At 52.0% G+C, this 21,121-nt stretch overlaps 1 protein-coding gene across 1 annotated transcript; it reads left to right on the forward strand.

Moving 5' to 3' along the window:
* Window positions 1-967: 967 nt before the first annotated feature.
* LOC144602666 (TNF receptor-associated factor 2-like) lies at window positions 968-19,536 on the forward strand. Its single transcript, XM_078415801.1, has 9 exons — window positions 968-1,135; window positions 7,231-7,485; window positions 9,201-9,279; window positions 10,966-11,064; window positions 12,146-12,217; window positions 13,553-13,846; window positions 15,624-15,801; window positions 17,835-17,983; window positions 19,147-19,536. The coding sequence occupies exons 2-9, from the start codon at window positions 7,247-7,249 to the stop codon at window positions 19,360-19,362; spliced, it is 1,326 nt and encodes a 441-aa protein (XP_078271927.1). The 5' UTR covers window positions 968-1,135; window positions 7,231-7,246; the 3' UTR covers window positions 19,363-19,536.
* Window positions 19,537-21,121: the final 1,585 nt, after the last annotated feature.

Here is a 21,121-nt window from a genome sequence, read left to right on the forward strand (position 1 = left end):
ACACACTCACACACTGACACATTCACTCACTCACAAACACACACTCACTCACACTCACACATACTCACACACACTCACACACTGACACATTCACTCACTCACACACACTCACTCATACACACACTCGCTCACACAGACCCATACTCACACACACACTCACACATGGAGGGGAGAGAGGAGGGGAGAGGAGAGGAGGAGGGAGGGGAGAGGAGAGGAGGAGGGAGGGGAGAGGGAGGGAGAGGAGGAGGGAGGGGAGAGGAGGAGGGAGGGGAGAGGAGAAGGGAGGGGAGAGGAGAGGAGAGGGAGGGGAGAGGGAGAGGAGAGGAGGAGGGAGGGGAAAGGGATGGAGAGGAGGAGGGAGGGGAGAGGGATGGAGAGGAGGAGGGAGGGGAGAGGGAGAAGGAGAGGGAGGGGAGAGGGAGAGGAGAGGAGGAGGGAAGGGAGAGGGAGGGAGAGGAGGAGGGAGGGGAGAGGAGAGGAGAGGGAAGGGAGGGGAGAGGAGGAGGGAGGGGAGAGGGAGGGGAGAGGGGAGAGGGAGGGGAGAGGGGAGAAGGAGGGGAGAGGAGAGGAGGAGGGAGGAAGGGAGCAGAGGAGAGGCAGGGGAGGGGGTCTTTCCTCTCCTCCCCTCCCCTCTCTTTTCCTCTCTCCCCCTCTCCTCCCCCCTCCTCTCCCCTCTCCCTCTCCCCCTCTTTCCTCTCCCTCTCTCCCCTCTCCCCTTCTCTCCCTCTCCCCCTTCTCTCCCTCTCCCCCTCTCCCCCTCTCCCTTCTCTCTCCTCTCCCCGTGTAAAAGTCCCCGTGGAGGAAATGCCCAGGGTGGAACTTCCAGTTTGTGCTACATAATGCAGCGATGTCACGCCCAGTCTGAGTCATAACGCCAACAATCACACACACACATACCCTAATCCAGGCACTCGGTGCACGGAGGTGGTGCAGAACTTGCTTTTTAAACCGAAGACAGGCACAAAAAGGCTGGAGCAACTCAGCGGGACAGGCAGCATCTCTGGAGAGAAGGACTATCTTGTACGATTTAGCTTCAAAACGTGCTCCTCAAAAGCTGCGTGCATCCAAACAACTGAGGCTGGTGTTAACCATCTTTTTAAACAACGACAAAAAAAACAACACTGGACATTTATAGGTAAGTAATTCTTTTGGAAAATGTCATGTTTTTTGGTTGATCAGTGGGAAACAAGCAACTCCTGATGGAAGTTTTCACAGAGTGCTGGAGAAACTCAGCGGGTCGGGCAGCATCTGTGGAGAACATGGATGAGGGGGGATCTTATTGAAACATATAAGATAATTAGGGGATTGGACACATTAGAGGCAGGAAACATGTTCCCAATGTTGGGGGAGTCCAGAACAAGGGGCCACAGTTTAAGAATAAGGGGTAGGCCATTTAGAACGGAGATGAGGAAGAACTTTTTCAGTCAGAGAGTGGTGAAGGTGTGGAATTCTCTGCCTCAGAAGGCAGTGGAGGCCAGTTCGTTGGATGCTTTCAAGAGAGAGCTGGATAGAGCTCTTAAGGGATAGCGGAGTGTGAGGGGGTATGGGGAGAAGGCAGGAACGGGGTACTGATTGAGAGTGATCAGCCATGATCGCATTGAATGGCGGTGCTGGCTCGAAGGGCTGAATGGCCTCCTCCTGCCACCTATTGTGCTGGAGTAACTCAGCGGGTCAGGCAGCATCTGTGGAGAACATGGATAGGTGACGTTTCACAGAGTGCTGGAGTAACTCAGCGGGTCAGGCAGCATCTTGTGGAGAACATGGATAGGTGACGTTTCACAGAGTGCTGGAGTAACTCAGCGGGTCAGGGCAGCATCTGTGGAGAACATGGATAGAGGTGACGTTTCACAGAGTGCTGGAGTAACTCAGGCGGGCCAGGCAGCATCTGTGGAGAACGTGGATCGGTGGCTGGAGCGGTCTGAAGAAGGGTCCCAACCCGGAACGTCACCTATCCATGTTCTCCAGAGATGCTGCTTGACCCGCTGAGTTACTCCAGCATTTTGTGGCTATCTTCTCCAGAGATGCTGCCTGACCTTCTGAGTTACACACTGAGGTCCAGCTTTCTTCCCCCCCCCCCCCCCTTATCCATTAGTCTTAAGAAGGGTGCAGAGGAAGGAACTGCAGATGCTGATTCCGAACCTCTCTCCATCCCATCCCACCCAACTTCAAAGCCGTCTTGTTACATCTCATTGTCTGTAACTCTTTTTCACCTAGCCCACAGCCCTGTTTCGTTTAGCAGACCAGTTTTCAAGAGAGAGTTGGATTTAGCTCTTGGGGCTTACACAACCAGGGATATGGGGAGAAAGCAGGAACGGGGTAGTAACATAGAAAGATAGAAACATAGAAAATAGGTGCAGGAGTAGGCCATTCGGCCCTTCGAGCCTGCACCGCCATTCAATATGATCATGGCTGATCATCCAACTCAGTATCCCGTACCTGCCTTCTGTCCATACCCACTGATTCCTTTAGCCACAAGGGCCACATCTGACTCCCTCTTAAATATAGCCAATGAACTGGCCTCAACTACCTTCTGTGGCAGAGAATTCCACAGATTCACCACTCTGTGTGAAACAAAACGTTCTCATCTCAGTCCTGAAAGACTTCCCCCTTATCCTTAAACTGTGACCCCTTGTTCTGGACTTCCCCAACATCGGGAACAATCTTCCTGCATCTAGCCTATCCAACCCCTTCAGAATTTTGTAAGTTTCTATAAGATCCCCCCTCAATCTTCTAAATTCCAGCGAGTACAAGCCGAGTCTATCCAGTCTTTCTTCATAAGAAAGTCCTGCCATCCAGGAATCAATCTGGTGAACCTTCCTCTGTGCTCCCTCTATGGCAAGAATGTCTTTCCTCAGATTAGGAGACCAAAACTGTACGCAATACTCCAGGTGTGGTCTCGCCAATGCCCTGTACAACTGCAGCAGAACCTCCCTGCTCCTATACTCAAATCCCCTCGCTATGAATGCCAACATACCATTTGCTTTCTTCACTGCCTGCTGCACCTGCATGCCTATTGTCAATGACTGGTGTACCACGACACCCAGGTCTCGTTGCATCTCCCCTTCTCCTAATCGGCCACCATTCAGGTAATAGTCTGCTTTCCTGTTCTTGCCACCAAAGTGGACAACCTCACATTGATCCACATTATATTGATCATATTGAATGGCTCGAAGGGCCGAATGGCCTACCCCTGCACCTATTTTCTATGTCTATGTCTATCATCGTTACATTTTTGCATTTCTTTCATTCGTTTGTTCCTTATCTCTCTACATCTATACACTAAAACACTCGTTCGTTTGTTTGTTTGTTTGTTCCTGAACTACAGCCAAAACGGTACACGATAGCGCGACAGTTTTAGCCCCACCTTACTCACCGTCGTCTCTTTGGTGCTAATGGACGAAGTTTCATTGAAATTGGTGTTATATTTTTTTTAAGTTATTCACATTTTAAAGTTTAAATCTATCTCCGAGGGGGGGAGGAGGGAGGATGAGGGGGGGGAGAGGGGGGGTGGTGGGGTGGAGGGAAGATCAAGGGGGTTGAGGGGGGTGGAGTGGGGGGGATAGGGTGGGGGGGGTGATGGGAGGGGAGGGGGGAGGAGCGAAGGAGGGGAGGTGGGAGGGGGTTCGGAGGAGGGGGGGGAGGGAGGGTGGAGGGGGAGCGGAGGGACGGGGGTGGATGGAGAGGGAGGGGCGTGGAGGGAGGGGGAGGAAGGAGGGGTGGAGGGGAAGGTTGGTGGGAAGGAGGGGGAGGTGGGAGGGGAGAAGGGAGAGGGAGGCGGGAGGGGAGGGGAGAGGAGGGTAGGGGTAGGGGGGGTGGTGGGAGGGGAGGGGGGAGGGGAGGGGGTGGAGAGGGGGGAAGGAGGGATGGAGAGGGAAGGGGGTGGAGGGAGGGTGGAGGGGAGGTGAGATGGAGGGAGGGTGGTGGGTGGGGAGGGGAGGAGGAGGGGGAGGGAGGAGAGAGGGTTGTGGGAGGGAGGGGGGAGGGAAGGGGGTGGAGAGGGGGTAGGATGGACGGAGAGGGAAGGGGGAGCGGGGAGGAAGATGGGGGGAGGGAGGGAGGGGGGAGGGGAGAGGGGTGGGGAGGAGAGGGTGCTGCACCAATGCAGGACAGGTTGGTCTTGTCACCATCTACTTCTCTCATTTCCCTTTCCCCTGACTCTCGGTCTGACGAAGGGTGTCGAACCGAACTTCGCCTGTCAATTCCCTCCACAGATGCTGCCTGACCCGCTGAGTTACTCCAGCACTTTGTGACTGACTCAGTAATTTTGTTTCCACCAACTTGTGCAACAGATACCTTCTGACCTATGATTCACTCATTCAGTGAATGAATGATTGGTGTCACACGACACGATGCAGGGAAATTCCCGTGATTTCATAAGGTCAGAAGATCATCAGTGATAGGAGAAGAACTGGCCATTCGGCCCATCAAGTCCACTCCGCCATTCGATCGTGGCTGATCTATCTCTCCCTCCCAACCCCACTCTCCTGCCTTCTCCCCATAACCCCTGACACCCGCACTAATCAACAATCTATCTATCTCTGCCTCATGGTGGCGCACCGGGTAGAGATGCCGCCTTACAGCGAATGCAGTGCCGGAGCCCCGGGTTCCATCCCGACTACGGGCGCCGTCTGTATGGAGTTTGTACGTTCCCCCCGTGACCTGCGTGGGTTTTCTCGAGATCTTCGGTTTCCTCCCACACTCCAAAGACGTGCAGGTTTGTCGGTCAATTGGCTTGGTAAATGTAAAAATGGTCCCTAGTGTGTGTAGGACAGTGTTAGTGTGCGGGGATCGCTGGTCGGCGCGGACTCGGTGGGCCGAAAGGGCCTGTTTTCGCGCTGTATCTCTAAACTAAACTAAACTAAAATATATCCACTGACTTGGCCTCCACAGCCTTCTGTGGCAAACAATGCTTTGCTTATCATACACAAGGTATGCAAAGTGTCATAGAAACGTAGAAACATGGAAAATAGGTGCTGGAGGAGGCCATTTGGCCCTTCGAGTCAGCACCACCATTCACTCTGATCATGGCTGATCATCCACAATCAGTAACCCGTGCCTGCCTTCTCCCCATATCCCTTGATTCCACTAGCCCCTAGAGCTCTATCTAACTCTCTATTAAATCCATCCAGTGATTTTGCCCTCCACTGCCCTCTGTGGCAGAGAATTCCACAAATTCACAACAAATTCTCTGGGTGTAAAAGTTCCTTCTCATCTCAGTTTTAAATGTCCTCCCCTTTATTCTTAAGACTGTGTGGCCCCTGGTTCTGGACTCCCCCAACATTGGGAATTTTTTTCCTGCAACTAGCTTGTCCAGTCCTTTTATAATTTTATACGTCTCTATAAGTTCCCCTCTCATCCTTCTAAACTCCAGTGAATACAAGCCCAGTCAAGCCCAATCGTTCCTCATATGACAGTCCAGCCATCCCGGGGATCAATCTTGTGAACCTACGCTGCACTGCCTCAATTACAAGGATGTCCTTCCTCAAATTAGGAGACCAAAACTGCACACAATACTCCAGGTGCGGTCTCACCAGGGCCCTGTACAACTGCAGAAGGACCTCTTCACTCCTATACTGAAATCCTCTCGTTATGAGGGCTCCTGATGGGAGAGCAGGGAGGAGGGAGTGGCCAGGGTGCGACCCGTCCTTGAATATGTTGCTGGACTTGCCGAGGCAGCGTGAGGTTTAGGTGCGGTCAATGGAATGTGAAACAGAAAGAAGCCAAGGAAACTGAGAATCAAAACTGAAATTAAAAGACAATCTCCTTCTCATGTGGGTCATAGTCTAATCTTTCCGGGGAGATTTCTACTCAGATTTCACGGTCGGAAATATTCCGTGGGACTTTTTCAGACGGCCCTGAGCAGATAATGTTACCAGAAAAGATTTGTGTGTGGGGGGGGTGGGGAAGAACAGAATGTGCCGTGACTAGAATAAATGTGTTTCACTTTGATGAATCGAGAAGTGTTTATTAACGAGCCCAGTTTTTACTGGAAGAGCTATTTGGTGTTAGGCCTGTTGTAGGATAGCTCCCATCAAGCTGGAAAGAGTGTGTGAAGGGTCTCGACTAGGGTCGACAATTGTTCCGTATTAGCCGGGACATTCGTATTTTGGGCTACATTGGTTTGTCCCATATGGGAACGCCCTTGTCCCGTATTAGGTCCGGACGGCACTGTAGGCCCGGACAGTGTAGGCCCGGACAGTGTAGGCCCGGACAGTGTAGGCCCGGACACTGTAGGCCCGGACACTGTAGGCCCGGAGACTGTAGTCCCGGACAGTGTAGGCCCGGACACTGTAGGCCCGGACACTGTAGGCCCGGACACTGTAGTCCCGGACAGTGTAGTCCCGGACAGTGTAGCCCCGGACAGTGTAGGCCCGGACAGTGTAGACCCGGACAGTGTAGGCCCGGACACTGTAGGCCCGGGGGCTGCTGTATTCCAGGACAGTGTAGGCCCGGGCGCCGCCTAACGGAGGTTGCATAGCAACCCGCCTCCCGGCCCGGGCGGCCGCCATTTGTGGAGCGGGAGCACTTGGCCGCTGGCTGTGTGAGGTCACGTGGGGCGCGGGGCGGTGACGTCACCTTGTCCCTTATTTGGGAGCGAGGAAGTTGCCAACCCTAGTCTCGACCCGAAACGTCACCCATTCCTTCTCTCCAGAGATGCTGCCTGACCCGCTGAGTTACTCCAGCTTTTTGTATCTATCTTCGGTTTAAACCAGCACCTGCAGTTCCTTCCGACACAAGAGTGTACTTTATTTTACTTTAGAGATGCAGCGTGGAAACAGGCCCTTCGGCCCACTGAGTCCGTGCCGGCCAGCACTATCCTACACAGACTGGGGACGATTTACAATCTTTACAATTAACCTACAAATCTGTACGTCTTTGGAGTGTGGGGGGAATCCGGAGCACCCGGAGGAAACCCACGCAGGCCACGGGGAGAACGTACAAACTCCGCACCCGTAGACAGCACCTGTAGTCAGGAACGTGCCTGAGTCTCTGGCGCTGTGAGGCGGCAACTCCACCGCTGCGCCACCGTGCCGCCATCTTGTTACGCACAAAACTGAGGGCCGCATGACCACTGTGGTGTGCGTGACAAGATGGCGGTAGGGTGGCGCAGCGGCGCGGCCTGCGACCACACCTCGAGAGCAGCGAGGCCGGTCGGGAGGGGGGGGGGGGAGGGAAGGATGAAAAGGGTGGCCACATGAATGTAAATTGTTGTCGTTCGCTCAATTTAAGGTTGGCGGAGTCGGGCATGAGCATGGTCGCCCGCAGACACGGGGAGGGGTCTCAGCTCTACCAGTCGGTGTGCGTGGAGAAGATGGCCCCGTGCTCGGACACCTTCGAAGTGGAGAGCGACGGTGGCTACGAGGCCAACGGCGTGCGAGACTACGACCACAAGTACTACTGCGGGGCCTGCGGCCTACTGATGCGGGACCCCGTTCAGACCGAGTGCGGGCACCGGTTTTGCCATGCCTGCCACAGCAAAGTATTGTACGTCCTCACGCCACGCCAACTCACTACGTCGAGTGATAGAGCCACACAGCGCGGAAACAGGCCCCCCGGCCCACACCGCCCAACAATGTCCCAGCTGCCCTAGTCCCACCTGCCCGCGCTTGGCCCATATCCCTCCAAACCTGTCCTGTCCATGTACCTGGTCCAACTGTTTCTCAAACGATGGGACAGTCCAGGCCTCAACTACCTCCGCTGGCAGGAAAATAACTGCAGATGCTGGTACAAAATGCATCACAAAATGCTGGAGTAACTCAGCGGGTCAGGCAGCATCTCTGGAGAGAAGGAATGGGTGACGTTTCGGGTCGAGACCCTTCTTCAGACCTCCTCTGGCAGCTCGTTCCACACACCCACCGCCCTCTGTGTGAAAAAGCTACCCCTCGGATTCCTATTAAATCTTTCCCCCTTCACCTTGAACCTATGTCCTCTGGTCCTCGATTCCCCTACTCTGGGCAAGAGACTCTGTGCATCTACCTGATCGATTCCTCTCGTGATTTTGTACACCTCTGTAAGATCTCCCCTCATCCTCCTAATACAGGACAAGGGCGGTCCCATACGGGACAAACCAATTTAGCCCAAAGTACAGGATGCCCCGGCTAATACGGGACAGTTGGCAACCCTGCTCAACTACCTCCTTCGCTCAGTCCGCCTTAACCAACCTGATCTCCCGGTGGCTGAGCACTTCAACTCCCCCTCCCACTCCCAGTCTGACCTTTCTGTCATGGGCCTCCTCCAGTGCCACAGTGAGGCCCACCGGAAATTGGAGGAACAGCACCTGATATTTCGCGTGGGCAGCTTGCAGCCCAGTGGTACGAACATTGACTTCTCAAACTTTAGATAGTTCCTCTGTCCCTCCCTTCCCCTCCCCCTTCCCAGATCTCCCTCTATCTTCCTGTCTCCACCTATATCCTTCCTTTGTCCCGCCCCCTGACATCAGTCTGAAGAAGGGTCTCGACCCGAAACGTCACCCATTCCTTCTCTCCTGAGATGCTGCCTGACCTGCTGAGTTACTCCAGCATTTTGTGAATAAATACCTTCGATTTGTACCGGCATCTGCAGTTATTTTCTTACACCTCCTCTGGCAGCTCGCTCCACACACCCACCACCCTCTGTGTGAAAAAATAACCGCTCACGTTCCTATTAAATCTTTCCCCCTTCACCGTGAACCTATGTCCTATGTCCTCTCGCTCTCCTTCTCTGTTTGGAGTTTTGTTCAGAGGCACAGCGTGGGAACAGGCTTAGTCTAGTTTCGTTTAGTTTGGAGGTACAGCGCGGAAACAGGCCCTTCGGCCCACCGAGTCCGTGCCGACTAGCGATCCCCGCACACTAACACTATCCTACACACACCAGGGACAATTTTATATTTATACCAAGCCAATTAACCTGCAAACCTGTGCGTCTTTGGAGTGTGGGAGGAGAGCGAAGATCTCGGAGCAAACCGACGCAGGTCACTGGGAGAACGTACAAACTCCGTACAGACAGCACCCGTAGTCGGAATCGAACCTGGGTCTCCGGCGCTGTGAGGCAGCAACCCTTAGAAGACCGGTTAGCGGAAAAACGAGACACGATTAAGAGGATTATAAAAGCACGACAGGAACTGATTGGGTAGACACACCTAGGCCGAGCTCCCTGCCCAGAGTAGGTGAATCGAGGACGTTTATTTACAAGACAATTCATTTCTATTCTCTTTGTCACAGGAAAGAATTGATGATGTGTCCCTCTTGCCTGCGGGATAAAGAGATATTTGAGAATGGCTCAGTCGACATGTTTGAAAAAGTAAGTCCATTTACGCTGTTTAATAGCAGACAGGTGGGAAATAGGCACAAAACGCTGGAGTAACTCAGCGGGGCAGGCAGCATCTCTGGAGAGAAGGAATGGGCGACGTCTCGGGTCGAGACTTTGTGTCCGACTTTGTGTCTCTCCAGAGACGCTGCCTGACCCGCTGAGTTATACAATAGGCAATAGGTGCAGGAGTAGGCTATTCGGCCCTTCGAGCCAGCACCGCCATTCAATGTGATCATGGCTGATCATTCTCAATCAGTACCCCGTTCCTGCTTTCTCCCCATACCCCCTGACTCCGCTATCCTTAAGAGCTCTATCTAGCTCTCTCTTGAATGTATTCAGAGAATTGGCCTCCACTGCCTTCTGAGGCAGAGAATTCCACAGATTCACAACTCTCTGACTAAAAAAGTTTTTCCTCATCTCCGTTCTAAATGTCCTACCCCTTATTCTTAAACTGTGGCCCCTGGTTCTGGACTCCCCCAATGTTGGGAACATGTTTCCTGCCTCTAACATGTCCAACCCCTTAATAATCTTATACGTTTCGATAAGATCTCCTCTCATCTTTCTAAATTCCAGTTGTATACAAACCTAGTCGCTCCAGTCTTTCAACATATGACAGTCCCGCCATTCCGGGAATTAACCTCGTAAACCTACGCTGCACGCCCCAGTTACTCCAGCATTTTGTCTCTTTTTTTTTGTTGTTAACCGGCGTCTCCAGTTCCTTGCGCCTGCATTTCGCCAGAATGTTTGCCAGCGTGCCCGTCGAGTCCGCGCCGACCAACGATCGCCTGTCCTGCACGCGGGGGGCAATTTACAGACGGTCGGTTAACCTGCAAGCCTGCATTGGTTGGGAGTGTGGGAGGAAACCGGGTCACCTGGGGGAAACCCACGCAGTCTCAAGGGACAACGTGCAAACTCTGTGCAGAAGACATCCGTAGTCAGGATCGAACCCGGGTCACTGGCGCTGTGAGGCAGCAACCTTGCCGCTGCGCCACTGTGCTACCCCAGCAGGGCCGAAGGGCCCATTTCCATGCTATATCTAAACTATACTAAGTCCATGCCGACCACCGGTGCCCCATAAACCAGTTCTATGTCAATAGAGACAATAGACAATAGGTCGTCAGGCCCTTCGAGCCAGCACCGCCATTCAATGTGATCATGGCTGATCATTCTCAATCAGTACCCCGTTCCTGCCCTCTCCCCATACCCCCTGACTCCGCTATCCTTAAGAGCTCTATCTAGCTCTCTCTTGAATGTATTCAGAGAATTGGCCTCCACTGCCCTCTGAGGCAGAGAATTCCACAGATTCACAACTCTCTGACTAAAAAAGTTTTTCCTCATCTCTGTTCTAAATGGCCTACCCCTTATTCTTAAACTGTGGCCCCTGGTTCTGGACTCCCCCAACATTGGGAACATGTTTCCTGCCTCTAACATGTCCAACCCCTTAATAATCTTATACGTTTCGATAAGATCTCCTCTCATCCTTCTAAATTCCAGTGTATACAAGCCTAATTGCTCCAGCCTTTCAACATACGACAGTCCCGCCATTCCGGGAATTAACCTGGTGAACCTATGCTGCACGCCCTCAATAGCAAGAATATCCTTCTAAACTAAAATAATAGTTAAAAATGATGAAAATGCTGGCGTTAATTTACCACTTTTTGCTTTCCGTTTTCTTAGTGTTTTAACGACAGAGCAATAGCGAAGGAAATCTTAAATCTGGAGGTGTCTTGTGTAAACCAGGGCTGCATGTGGACCGGGCCGTTGAGAGAGTTAGAGGTAAAATCTTTATCTTTACTTTGTAATATTCTCTCTGAAACTGTGCACTGAAGTTGGTTTTATGTAACGAAGGTGTATAGATAGGGTTGCCAACTGTCCCGTATTAACCGGGACCGCCCTTGTCTCGTATTAGGCCTGGATGGCACTGTAGGCCCGGACGCTGTAGGCCCGGACGCTGAAGGCCCGGACGTCTGCAGGCCCGGACGTCTGCAGGCCCGGACGTCTGCAGGCCCGGACGTCTGCAGGCCTGTACGTCTGTCGGCCCGGACGTCTGTAGACACTAGCCCAGGGGCCGCCTAGTGGAGGTTGCGTAGCAACCCGCCTCCCGGCCCTGGCGGCCACCGTTGGTGGAGCGGGAGCACGTGGCCGGTGGCTGGGTGAGGTCACGTGGGGCGCGGGGCGGTGACGTCTCCTTGTCCCTTATTTGCGAGTGAGGAAGTTGGCAACCCTACGTCAATCTCAAATATATTGTAGCTTCTTGGCGAATGTACAAAACAAGGCGACAATGTTTAAACAACATTTAGACAGGTGCGTGGACAGGAAAGGTTTTACGGTGTGGAGTAAACGACTCGACTGTAATCATGTACAGTATTGTCTTTCCGCTGACTGGGTTTTAGTTGAATTTAGAGATACAGCGCGGAAACAGGCCCTTTTGGCCCACCGGGTCCACGCCGCCCAGCGATCCCCGCACACTAACACTACCCTGCACACACTAGGAACAATTTTTACATGTACCAAGCCAATTAACTTGCAAACCTGCTCGTCTTTGGAGTGTGGGAGGAAACGGAAGATCTCGGAGAAAACCCACGGAGGTCACGGGGTGAACGTGCAAACTCCGTACAGACAGCACCCGTAGTCGGGATGGAACCCGGGTCTCCGGCGCTGCATTCACTGCCAGGCGGCAAATCTACCGCCGTGTGTAGGAAAGAACTGCGGGCGCCGGTTTAAATCGAAGGTGGACAAAAAATGCTGGAGTAACTCAGCGGGACGGGCAGCATCTCTGGGGATAAAGGAATGGGCGACGTTTTTGGGTCGGGACCCTTCTTCAGACCGTCATGGTGGTTTGTTCTTGGCGTTTCAGGGCAAGCACAAGATGGCGTGCGAGCAGAATCTCCAGCGGTGTCCCTTCAGTGCGGTCGGCTGTGCGGAGACGGTGAGTGGCAAAACTAATCGTTCAGTGTGGTTTGTGTCTTTAAAAAAAAAAAGTTAATTTCTCTGACCTTTCCTCAGTCAAAGCTTTTGCAATTTGTGACATTCATTGAGCCGTGACCAAATGGGTATTTTTAAGGTGGAGACAGATAGATTCTTGATTAGTACGGGTGTCAGGGGTTATAGACAATAGACAATAGGTGCAGGAGTAGGCCATTCGGCCCTGCGAGCCAGCACCAGCATTCAATGTGATCATGGCTGATCATTCTCAATCAGTACCCCGTTCCTGCCTTCTCCCCATACCCCCTGACTCCGCTATCCTTAAGAGCTCTATCCAGCTCTCTCTCTTGAATGCATTCAGAGAATTGGCCTCCACTGCCTCCTGAGGCAGTGAATTCCACAGATTCACAACTCCCTGACTGAAAAAGTTTTTCCTCGTTACGGGGAGAAGGCAGGAGAATGGGGTTGGGAGGGAGAGATAGACCAGCCGTAATTGAATGGCGAATAGACTCGATGGGCCGAATGGCCTAATTCTGCTCCAATGACTTACGAACCCCTGACCCTCTGAGTTCCTCCAGCACTTTGTGTTTTGATCAAGATTTCAGCATTTGCAGTTACCGGGGACATTGTTGGCCAGTGTGGGTGGGTGAGTTGTGACTGTTTCCACACTGTGTCAGTCGATGACTCTATATGTGTCCTTCTGCAGTTGTACCGGGCCCGAGTGAGACTGCACCTGCAGTACTGTGTGCAGTTTTGGGCTCCAAATTTGAGGAAGGACATTCTTGCTATTGAGGGAGTGCAGCGTAGGTTCACTCGGATAATTCCCGGAATGGCGGGAATGTCGTATGTTGAAAGACAGGAGCGACTAAGCTTGTATACACTGGAATTTAGAAGGATGAGAGGGGATCTTATCGAAACATTTAAGATTATTAAGGGGTTGGACACGCTAGAGGCAGGAAACATGTTCCCAATGTTGGGGGAGTCCAGAACCAGGGGCCACAGTTTAAGAATAAGGGGTAGGCCATTTAGAACAGAGATGAGGAAAAACTTTTTCAGTCGGAGAGTTGAGAATCTGTGGAATTCTCTGCCTCAGAAGGCAGTGGAGGCCAATTCACTGGATGCATTCAAGACAGAGCGAGATAGAGCTCTTAAGGATAGCGGAGTGAGGGGGTACGGGGAGAGGGCAGGAACGGGGTACTGATTGGGAATGATCGGCCATGATCACATTGAATGGCGGTGCGTACAGGCTCGAAGGGCCGAATGGCCTCCCCCTGCACCTATTGCCTGTTGTCTATCTTGTTCCTGTGCCTTACGAGCTTGTGGAATGCGCCTTTTGCAGGTGTCCGGTCACAAGATGGACGAACATATCCGGGACTCTGTCCAGCACCACCTGACGTGCATCCTCAGGAAGATGCAGGGAGTCGGGGAGGAGCCCGGAGAGAAGCCCGGCCCGGTGGGAATGGCCGGGAATCAGACGGAGAGGGACCCAGGAGAGCTGACGGTGAAGCTGCAGACTTTCGAAAACATCGTCACGGTGCTGAACCGTGAAGTGGGCCACACGTTACAAACCGTGCGGGAGCAGGAGAAGCAGTTAAAGGAACAAGACACAGCGATCTCGCGGCTACAGAGCAAGGTCAGTGTTTGTTAAGTGGGGCTCACATTTCTTCCATCGAACGTGTCCAAAGACAGGCATTCATTCACAAAAATGCTGGAGTAACTCAGCGGGTCAGGCAGCATCTCAGGAGAGAAGGAATGGGCGACGTTTCGGGTCGAGACCCTTCTTCAGACTGATGTCAGGGGGGCGGGACAAAGGAAGGATATAGGTGGAGACAGGAAGACAGAGGGAGAACTGGGAAGGGGGAGGAGAAGAGAGGGACAGAGGGACTATCTAAAGTTGGAGAAGTCAATGTTCATACCACCGGGCTGCAAGCTGCCCAGGCGAAATATCAGGTGCTGTTCCTCCAATTTCCGTTGGGCCTCACTATGGCACTGGAGGAGGCCCATGACTGAAAGGTCAGACTGGGAGTGGGAGGGGGAGTTGAAGTGCTCAGCCACCGGGAGATCAGGTTGGTTAAGGCGGGACTGAGCGAAGGTGTTGAGCGAAGCGATCGCCGAGCCTGCGTTTGGTTTCGCCGATGTAAAGAAGTTGACATCTAGAGCAGCGGATGCAATAGATGAGGTTGGAGGAGGTGCAGGTTGTTTTGTTACAAGTGCCTAGGAGAGAGAAGCGAGTGTTTTCCCGAACTTCTAAATTCATTGGGGTGGAGCACTCTCCAAGACAGACGGAAAGCCCACCGTTTGACCTGTTTTTACAGAATGTTAAATGGTCAGCTCGACGTAGATTACCACATCTACACCAAACCCAAACCTATCAGGAATAGACAAGGGCATTCGTAGATGAGGGTTATCCACTTTGGTGGTAAGAATAGGAAGGCAGAGTATTATCTGAATGGTGTCAAGTTAGGAAAAGGGGACGTACAACGAGATCTGGGTATCCCAGTGCATCAGTCACTGAAAGGAAGCACGCAGGTACAGCAGGCAGTGAAGAAAGCCAATGGAATGTTGGCCTTCATAACAAGAGGAGTTGAGTATAGGAGCAAAGAGGTCCTTCTGCAGTTGTACAGGGCCCTAGTGAGACCGCACCTGGAGTACTGTGTGCAGTTTTGGTCTCCAAATTTGAGGAAGGATATTCTTGCTAATTGAGGGTGTGCAGCGTAGGTTCACTAGGTTAATTCCCGGAATGGCGGGACTGTCTTATGTTGAAAGACTGGAGTGACTAGGCTTGTATACACTGGAATTTACAAGGATGAGAAGGGATCTTATCGAAACGTATGAGATTATTAAGAGGTTGGACACGTTAGAGGCAGGAAACATGTTCCCAATGATGGGAGAGTCCAGAACCAGGGGCCACAGTTTAAGAATAAGGGGTGGGCCATTTAGAACAGAGATGAGGAAAATCTTTTTCAGTCAGAGTGTTGTAAATCTGTGGAATTCTCTGCTTCAGAAGGCAGTGGAGGCCAATTCTCTGAATGCATTCAAGAGAGAGCTAGATAGAGCTCTTAAGGATAACGGAGTCAGGGGGTATGGGGAGAAGGCAGGAACGGGGTACTGATTGAGAATGATCAGCCATGATCGCATTGAATGGCGGTGCTGGCTCGAAGGGCTGAATGGCCTACTCCTGCACCTATTGTCTATTGTCTATTGTCTACTGTCCTGCACCTATTGCCTATAAACCGGCAACTGCAGCCCCATCTTCCACACTGGCATTGTTCGGCAGAATATAAACCAGTGCCTTCTGTACTCCGGAGGAACACGTCTCTTGGGGGCCGTTCCTCTGTGATAATCGCGTGAGCAGGTCTCGCTCGCCATCGGTCTGAGCCCGCGATTGATCTCTCCGACACCCCTGCCAGGTACGACAGAACGAGAGGTCGATTGGCCTCAGGGACGTGGCGATAGCCGACCTTCAGCTGCGCCTGGATGTCTTCGAGAGCTCCTCCGACGACGGCACCTTGGTGTGGGCGATCGGCGAGGTCAGCCGCAGGATGCGGGACGCCGTGGACGGGCGGTCCCCCTCCATCCTCTCCCCACGTAAGCCCCCGACGCACACGCGCGAGCAGAGCTCAACGCCACTGGCGTTTAAAGATACAGCGCGGAACTGTGCAGACACACATATATATATATACACACATACACACAAATGTACACTCATATACACACACACATACATCTCTACACACACACACACACCCACATACAAACACACACACACACATACAAACGTACCCTCATATACACACAATCTCTACACACACACACGCCCACATACAAACACACACACACACATAAACACAAACGTACCCTCATATACACACACACACACACATCTCTACACACACACACACAGCCACATACAAACACACACACGTAAACGTACCCTCATATACACACACACACATACATCTCTACACACACACACACCCCCACATACAAACACACACACGTAAACGTACCCTCATATACACACACACACATACATCTCTACACACACACACACACACCCACATACAAACAAACACACACACCCATACAAACGTACCCTCATATACACACACACATACATCTCTACACACACACACACCCACATACAAATACACACACACATAAACACAAACGTACCCTCATATACACACACACACACACATACATCTCTACACACCCACACACCCACATACAAACACACACACACACATACAAACGTACCCTCATATACACACACACACATACATCTCTACACACACACACACACACACACCCACATACAAACAAACACACACACCCATACAAACGTACCCTCATATACACACACACACATACAAATCTACACACACACACACCCATACATAAACGCACATACACACACAAATGTACCCTCATATACACACACACACAGACGTACTCGTATATATAAAATATACACACACATACACACGCCCTCACATACACACACCCACACACACATACACCCACACACACATACACCCACACACACACAAACACACACATACATACACAGAGACACATACATACACACACACACACATACACCCACACACACACACACAAACACACGCATACATACACAGAGACACATACATACACACACACACACACACGTTCTTATCCAAATCATTGAATTCCTCTCATGAGAGGAAACACCCTCTTCACATCCCCCTGGTCAAGACCCCTCAGGGTCACACGACACCATTCTGCTTTAGTTAAACATTTTGTTCAAGATGGCCGCGCCGTTGTGTTTGGCTGCCCGCCACTGTATGTTTCTTTTTTTTTTTTCCTAATCAGATGTGCAGCACTTTGGTCAACGTGGGTTGTTTTTAAATGTGCTATACAAATAAAATTGACTTGACTTGACTTGACTTGACATACATACACACACACCTGTACAGGAAAATAACTGCAGATGCAGGTACAAATCAAAGGTATCACAAAATGCTGGAGGAACTCAGCGGGTCAGGCAGCATCTACAAGAGAAGGAATGGGTGACGTTTCGGGTCGAGACCCTTCTTCAGACTGAAGAAGGGTCTTGACCCGAAACGTCAGCCAATCCTTCTCTCCTAGATGCTGCCTGACCCGCTGAGTTACTCCAGCATTTTGTGATACACGCACCTATACACATACATACACACATATATGTACACACACATACACACACACGTACACATCACACAAATATACACACACACATATAAACATATACACACACACATATAAACACACACACACACACATATACATACACACATACACATATACACACACACACATATACACATATATACATATACACACATACATACACACACATACATACACATACACACACATACACACACACACGTACGTACACATCACAAGCAAACAATAATAGTGCAAAGACAAAAACAATGCCCAGAAGTCCAAGGCAGAGTGGACTAAATGGGCCGAATGGCCTTATTGTGCCAGTGTGACCTGTGGACTGATGAAGGTTTGAGCAGGGTGTGGTTTGCGAGGGTAGTCACATTGGGCCAACGTATTGACAGCCGTTCTCTCCCCCCTCCCCCGCCCAGCGTTCTTCACTTCACGGGGTGGCTACAAGCTCTGCCTGAGGATGTACCTGAATGGCGATGGCCTGGGGGCGAACACTCACCTCTCGCTGTTCCTCGTCATCGTGAAGGGGAAGTACGACCCCATCCTCGACTGGCCTTTCAGCAAGAAGGTAAATCAATCGGCCATGAGATGACGGTGTTTAGTTTAGAGATACGGCGCGGAAACAGGCCCTTCGGCCCACCGGGTCCGCGCCGACCAGCGATCCCCGCACTATCCTACACACACACTAGGGGCGGCACGGTGGCGCAGCGGTAGAGTTGCTGCTTTACAGCGAATGCAGCGCCGGAGACTCAGGTTCGATCCTGACTACGGGTGCTGCACTGTAAGGAGTTTGTACGTTCTCCCCGTGACCTGCGTGGGTTTTCTCCGAGATCTTCGGTTTCCTCCCACACTCCAAAGACGTACAGGTATGTAGGTTAATTGGCTGGGTAAATGTAAAAATTGTCCCTAGTGGGTGTAGGATAGTGTTAATGTGCGGGGATCGCTGGGCGGCACGGACTTGGTGGGCCGAAAAGGCCTGTTTCCGGCTGTATATATATGATATGATATGATATGACAAACCTGCACGTCTTTGGAGTGTGGGAGGAAACCGAAGATCTCGGAGAAAACCTACGCAGGTCACGGGGAGAACGTGCAAATTCCGCACAGACAGCGCCCCCTAGTCGGGATGGAACCCGGGTCCCCAGCACTGAGAGCGATGAAAGGCAGCAACTCTACCGCTGCGCCACCTTAATTGATGGTTTAGTTTAAACTAGACCAAGTGGACCCGTTGGACCCAAATCTCTCCTGCATTGGTGCAGCACCCTCTCCTCTCCCCCTTCTCCCCTTCCTCCCTTCCCTCCCTCCCCACTCCATCCCCCAAAACCCCCCTTATCCTCCCTCCCCTCCCCCTTTCTCCCCTTCCTCCCTTCCCTCCCTACTCCATCCCCCAAAACCCCCCTTATCCCCCCCCCCTCCCTCTCTACCTGGGAGATAGATTTAAAATGTGAATAACTTTAAAAATATAACACCGATTTCAATGAAACTTCTTTCATTAGCACCAAAGGGACGACGGTGAGTGAGGTGGGCCTAAAATTGTCGCGCTATCGTGTACCGTTTTGGCTGTAGTTCAGGAACAAACAAACAAACAAACAAACGGAGAGTTTTAGTATATAGATGGCTGTTTGATGGCCGACATGGGACTAGATGGGCCCAAGGGCCCTGCTTGCCACTGCAGGACCACATGAGTGAACAATTTTTTCTCTCTCCTTTCCCCCCCTCCCCCCTCACCAGGTGACCTTCAAGCTCCTGGACCATCGCGACGGGGAGCAGCAAGTGGTCTCGGCCTTCAAGCCGGACACCAGCTCGGCCTCCTTCCATAGGCCCCGGCACGCCATGAACATCGCCAGCGGCTGCCCGCAGTTCATGCCTCTCGCCCAGCTTCGCTCCAACTGGCCCGCTTTCGTGTCCGATGACACCATGTTCGTCAAGGCCGTGGTGGAGCCTTGAGGGAGGGCCCCGTTGCCTGCGGTGACCGCCCGGGCCGGGCTCAGAAACATGACGCATCCGGGGCCATGATTGCCGTGGGAGACCCAGTGGCGTCTTCTACTCAACGTGATCCCTCCCCTCCCCTCAAACTCAAAACTGCACTTTGATCTCCCAATCCTGGAATTATTTTTATTGCTGCCAATATTAGAAATCTGTATATTTTTTTAAAGTCACGTAAATGGTGTTGATTTTTGATAATATAAAGCTCTTGCTGAGACAAGGAAGCTGAAGCCTCTTGTGGTGAGACGACACTCGATGGGCTGAATGGCCTCACGGTGGGATGTGCGTTCCAACCAAAGATATACTAGAGGAGCAAGATATACTAGAGGTAGACCACTCGACCCTAAAGACCCTAGCAGGTCAAGCCGCCATTTTAGTAGGCAGAAACTTGCAGAAACATTTAAAAAGAAAAATAACAACAATCTGTGAGTTGATGGATGAGATATATTCTGATATATTCATTTTAATGGTATGATCACACATACTGTTCCCCCAAAACACTGATTACACTGCGAGAGGCGGGGTTTGCTTACTAAAATGGCGCCTTTGCGTACTACACTTCAGTATTGGCACGGTGGGTTTTGCTTACTAAAATGGCGCCTCTGCGTACTACACTTCAGTATCGGCACGGTGGGATTTGCTTACTAAAATGGCTCCTTTGCGTACTACACTTCAGTGTGGGTGGAGTGGTCCATCTTGCTCCTCTCTAGTATCTTTGGTTCCAACTGACACCAGAAAATAGAATATTTTCAAGACGCTCTTGGCTGTTCTGTCCCAGGCAGTGGAGGCCGATTCACTGGATGAATTTAAAAGAGAGTTAGACAGAGCTCTAGGGGATAGCGGGATCAAGGGATATGGGGAGAAGGCAGGCAAGGGTTACTGATTGTGGACGGTCAGCCATGATCACAATGAATGGCGGTGCGTACAGGCTCGAAGGGCCGAATGGCCTCATCCTGCACCTATTTTCGATGAAAGAAGTGCAAAAAAAATGACAATGATAAAGGAAAGAGGTGATTGTTGGCTGTGGGCTAGGAGAGAACGAGTTACAGACAATGAGACTCGACAAGACGACGTTGAAGCTGGTACAACTTGGGTGGGGGAGGGATGGAGGGAGGGGAGAGGGATGGAGGGAGGGGGGGGGATGGAGGGAGGGGGAGAGGGATGGAGGGAGGGGGGAGGGATGGAGAGGGGGGAGGGAGGGGGGGAGGGATGGAGAGAGGGGGGAGGGATGGAGAGAGGGGGGAGGGATGGAGAGAGGAGGGGGGGATGGAGAGAGGAGGGGGGGAGGGATGGAGAGAGGAGGGGGGGAGGGATGGAGGGAGGGGGAGAGGGATGGAGAGAGGAGGAGGGAAGTAGAGAGCGGGGGAGGGATGGAGAGAGAGGGGGAGGGAAGTAGAGAGCGGGGAGGGATGTAGAGAGGAGGGGTGAGGGATGGAGAGAGAGGAGGGGAGGGATGTAGAGAGGAGGGGGGGAGGGATGGAGAGAGGGGGTGGGGAGGGATGGAGAGAGGGGGGAAGGGATGGAGAGAGGGGGGGCGGGATGCAAGGGTTATTTGAAGTTAGAGAAATCTAGAGTCACAACACTGGGTTGTAAGCTGCTCAAGCGAAAGACGAGGTACGATAAACTCCCAGACTGACGGATGGGGGAAATACCCCAATAATCTTCCTCGTGCTGTCACAGTGCGAGTGCACGTCTCGAACTTTTTTTATTTAATAAGATT

This window comes from Rhinoraja longicauda, chromosome 19, assembly GCF_053455715.1.
Source record: "Rhinoraja longicauda isolate Sanriku21f chromosome 19, sRhiLon1.1, whole genome shotgun sequence".
Classification (NCBI taxonomy): domain Eukaryota; kingdom Metazoa; phylum Chordata; class Chondrichthyes; order Rajiformes; family Arhynchobatidae; genus Rhinoraja; species Rhinoraja longicauda.

Excerpts from the sequence above, each read along its gene's own strand:
- LOC144602666 (XM_078415801.1), top strand. The coding sequence starts at position 7,247 with ATGAGCATGGTCGCCCGCAGACACGGGGAGGGGTCTCAGCTCTACCAG. Across the intron at positions 11,065-12,145 it reads GGCCGTTGAGAGAGTTAGAG|GGCAAGCACAAGATGGCGTG; the intron begins GTAAAATCTTTA and ends TTGGCGTTTCAG. Across the intron at positions 15,802-17,834 it reads CCCCTCCATCCTCTCCCCAC|CGTTCTTCACTTCACGGGGT; the intron begins GTAAGCCCCCGA and ends TCCCCCGCCCAG.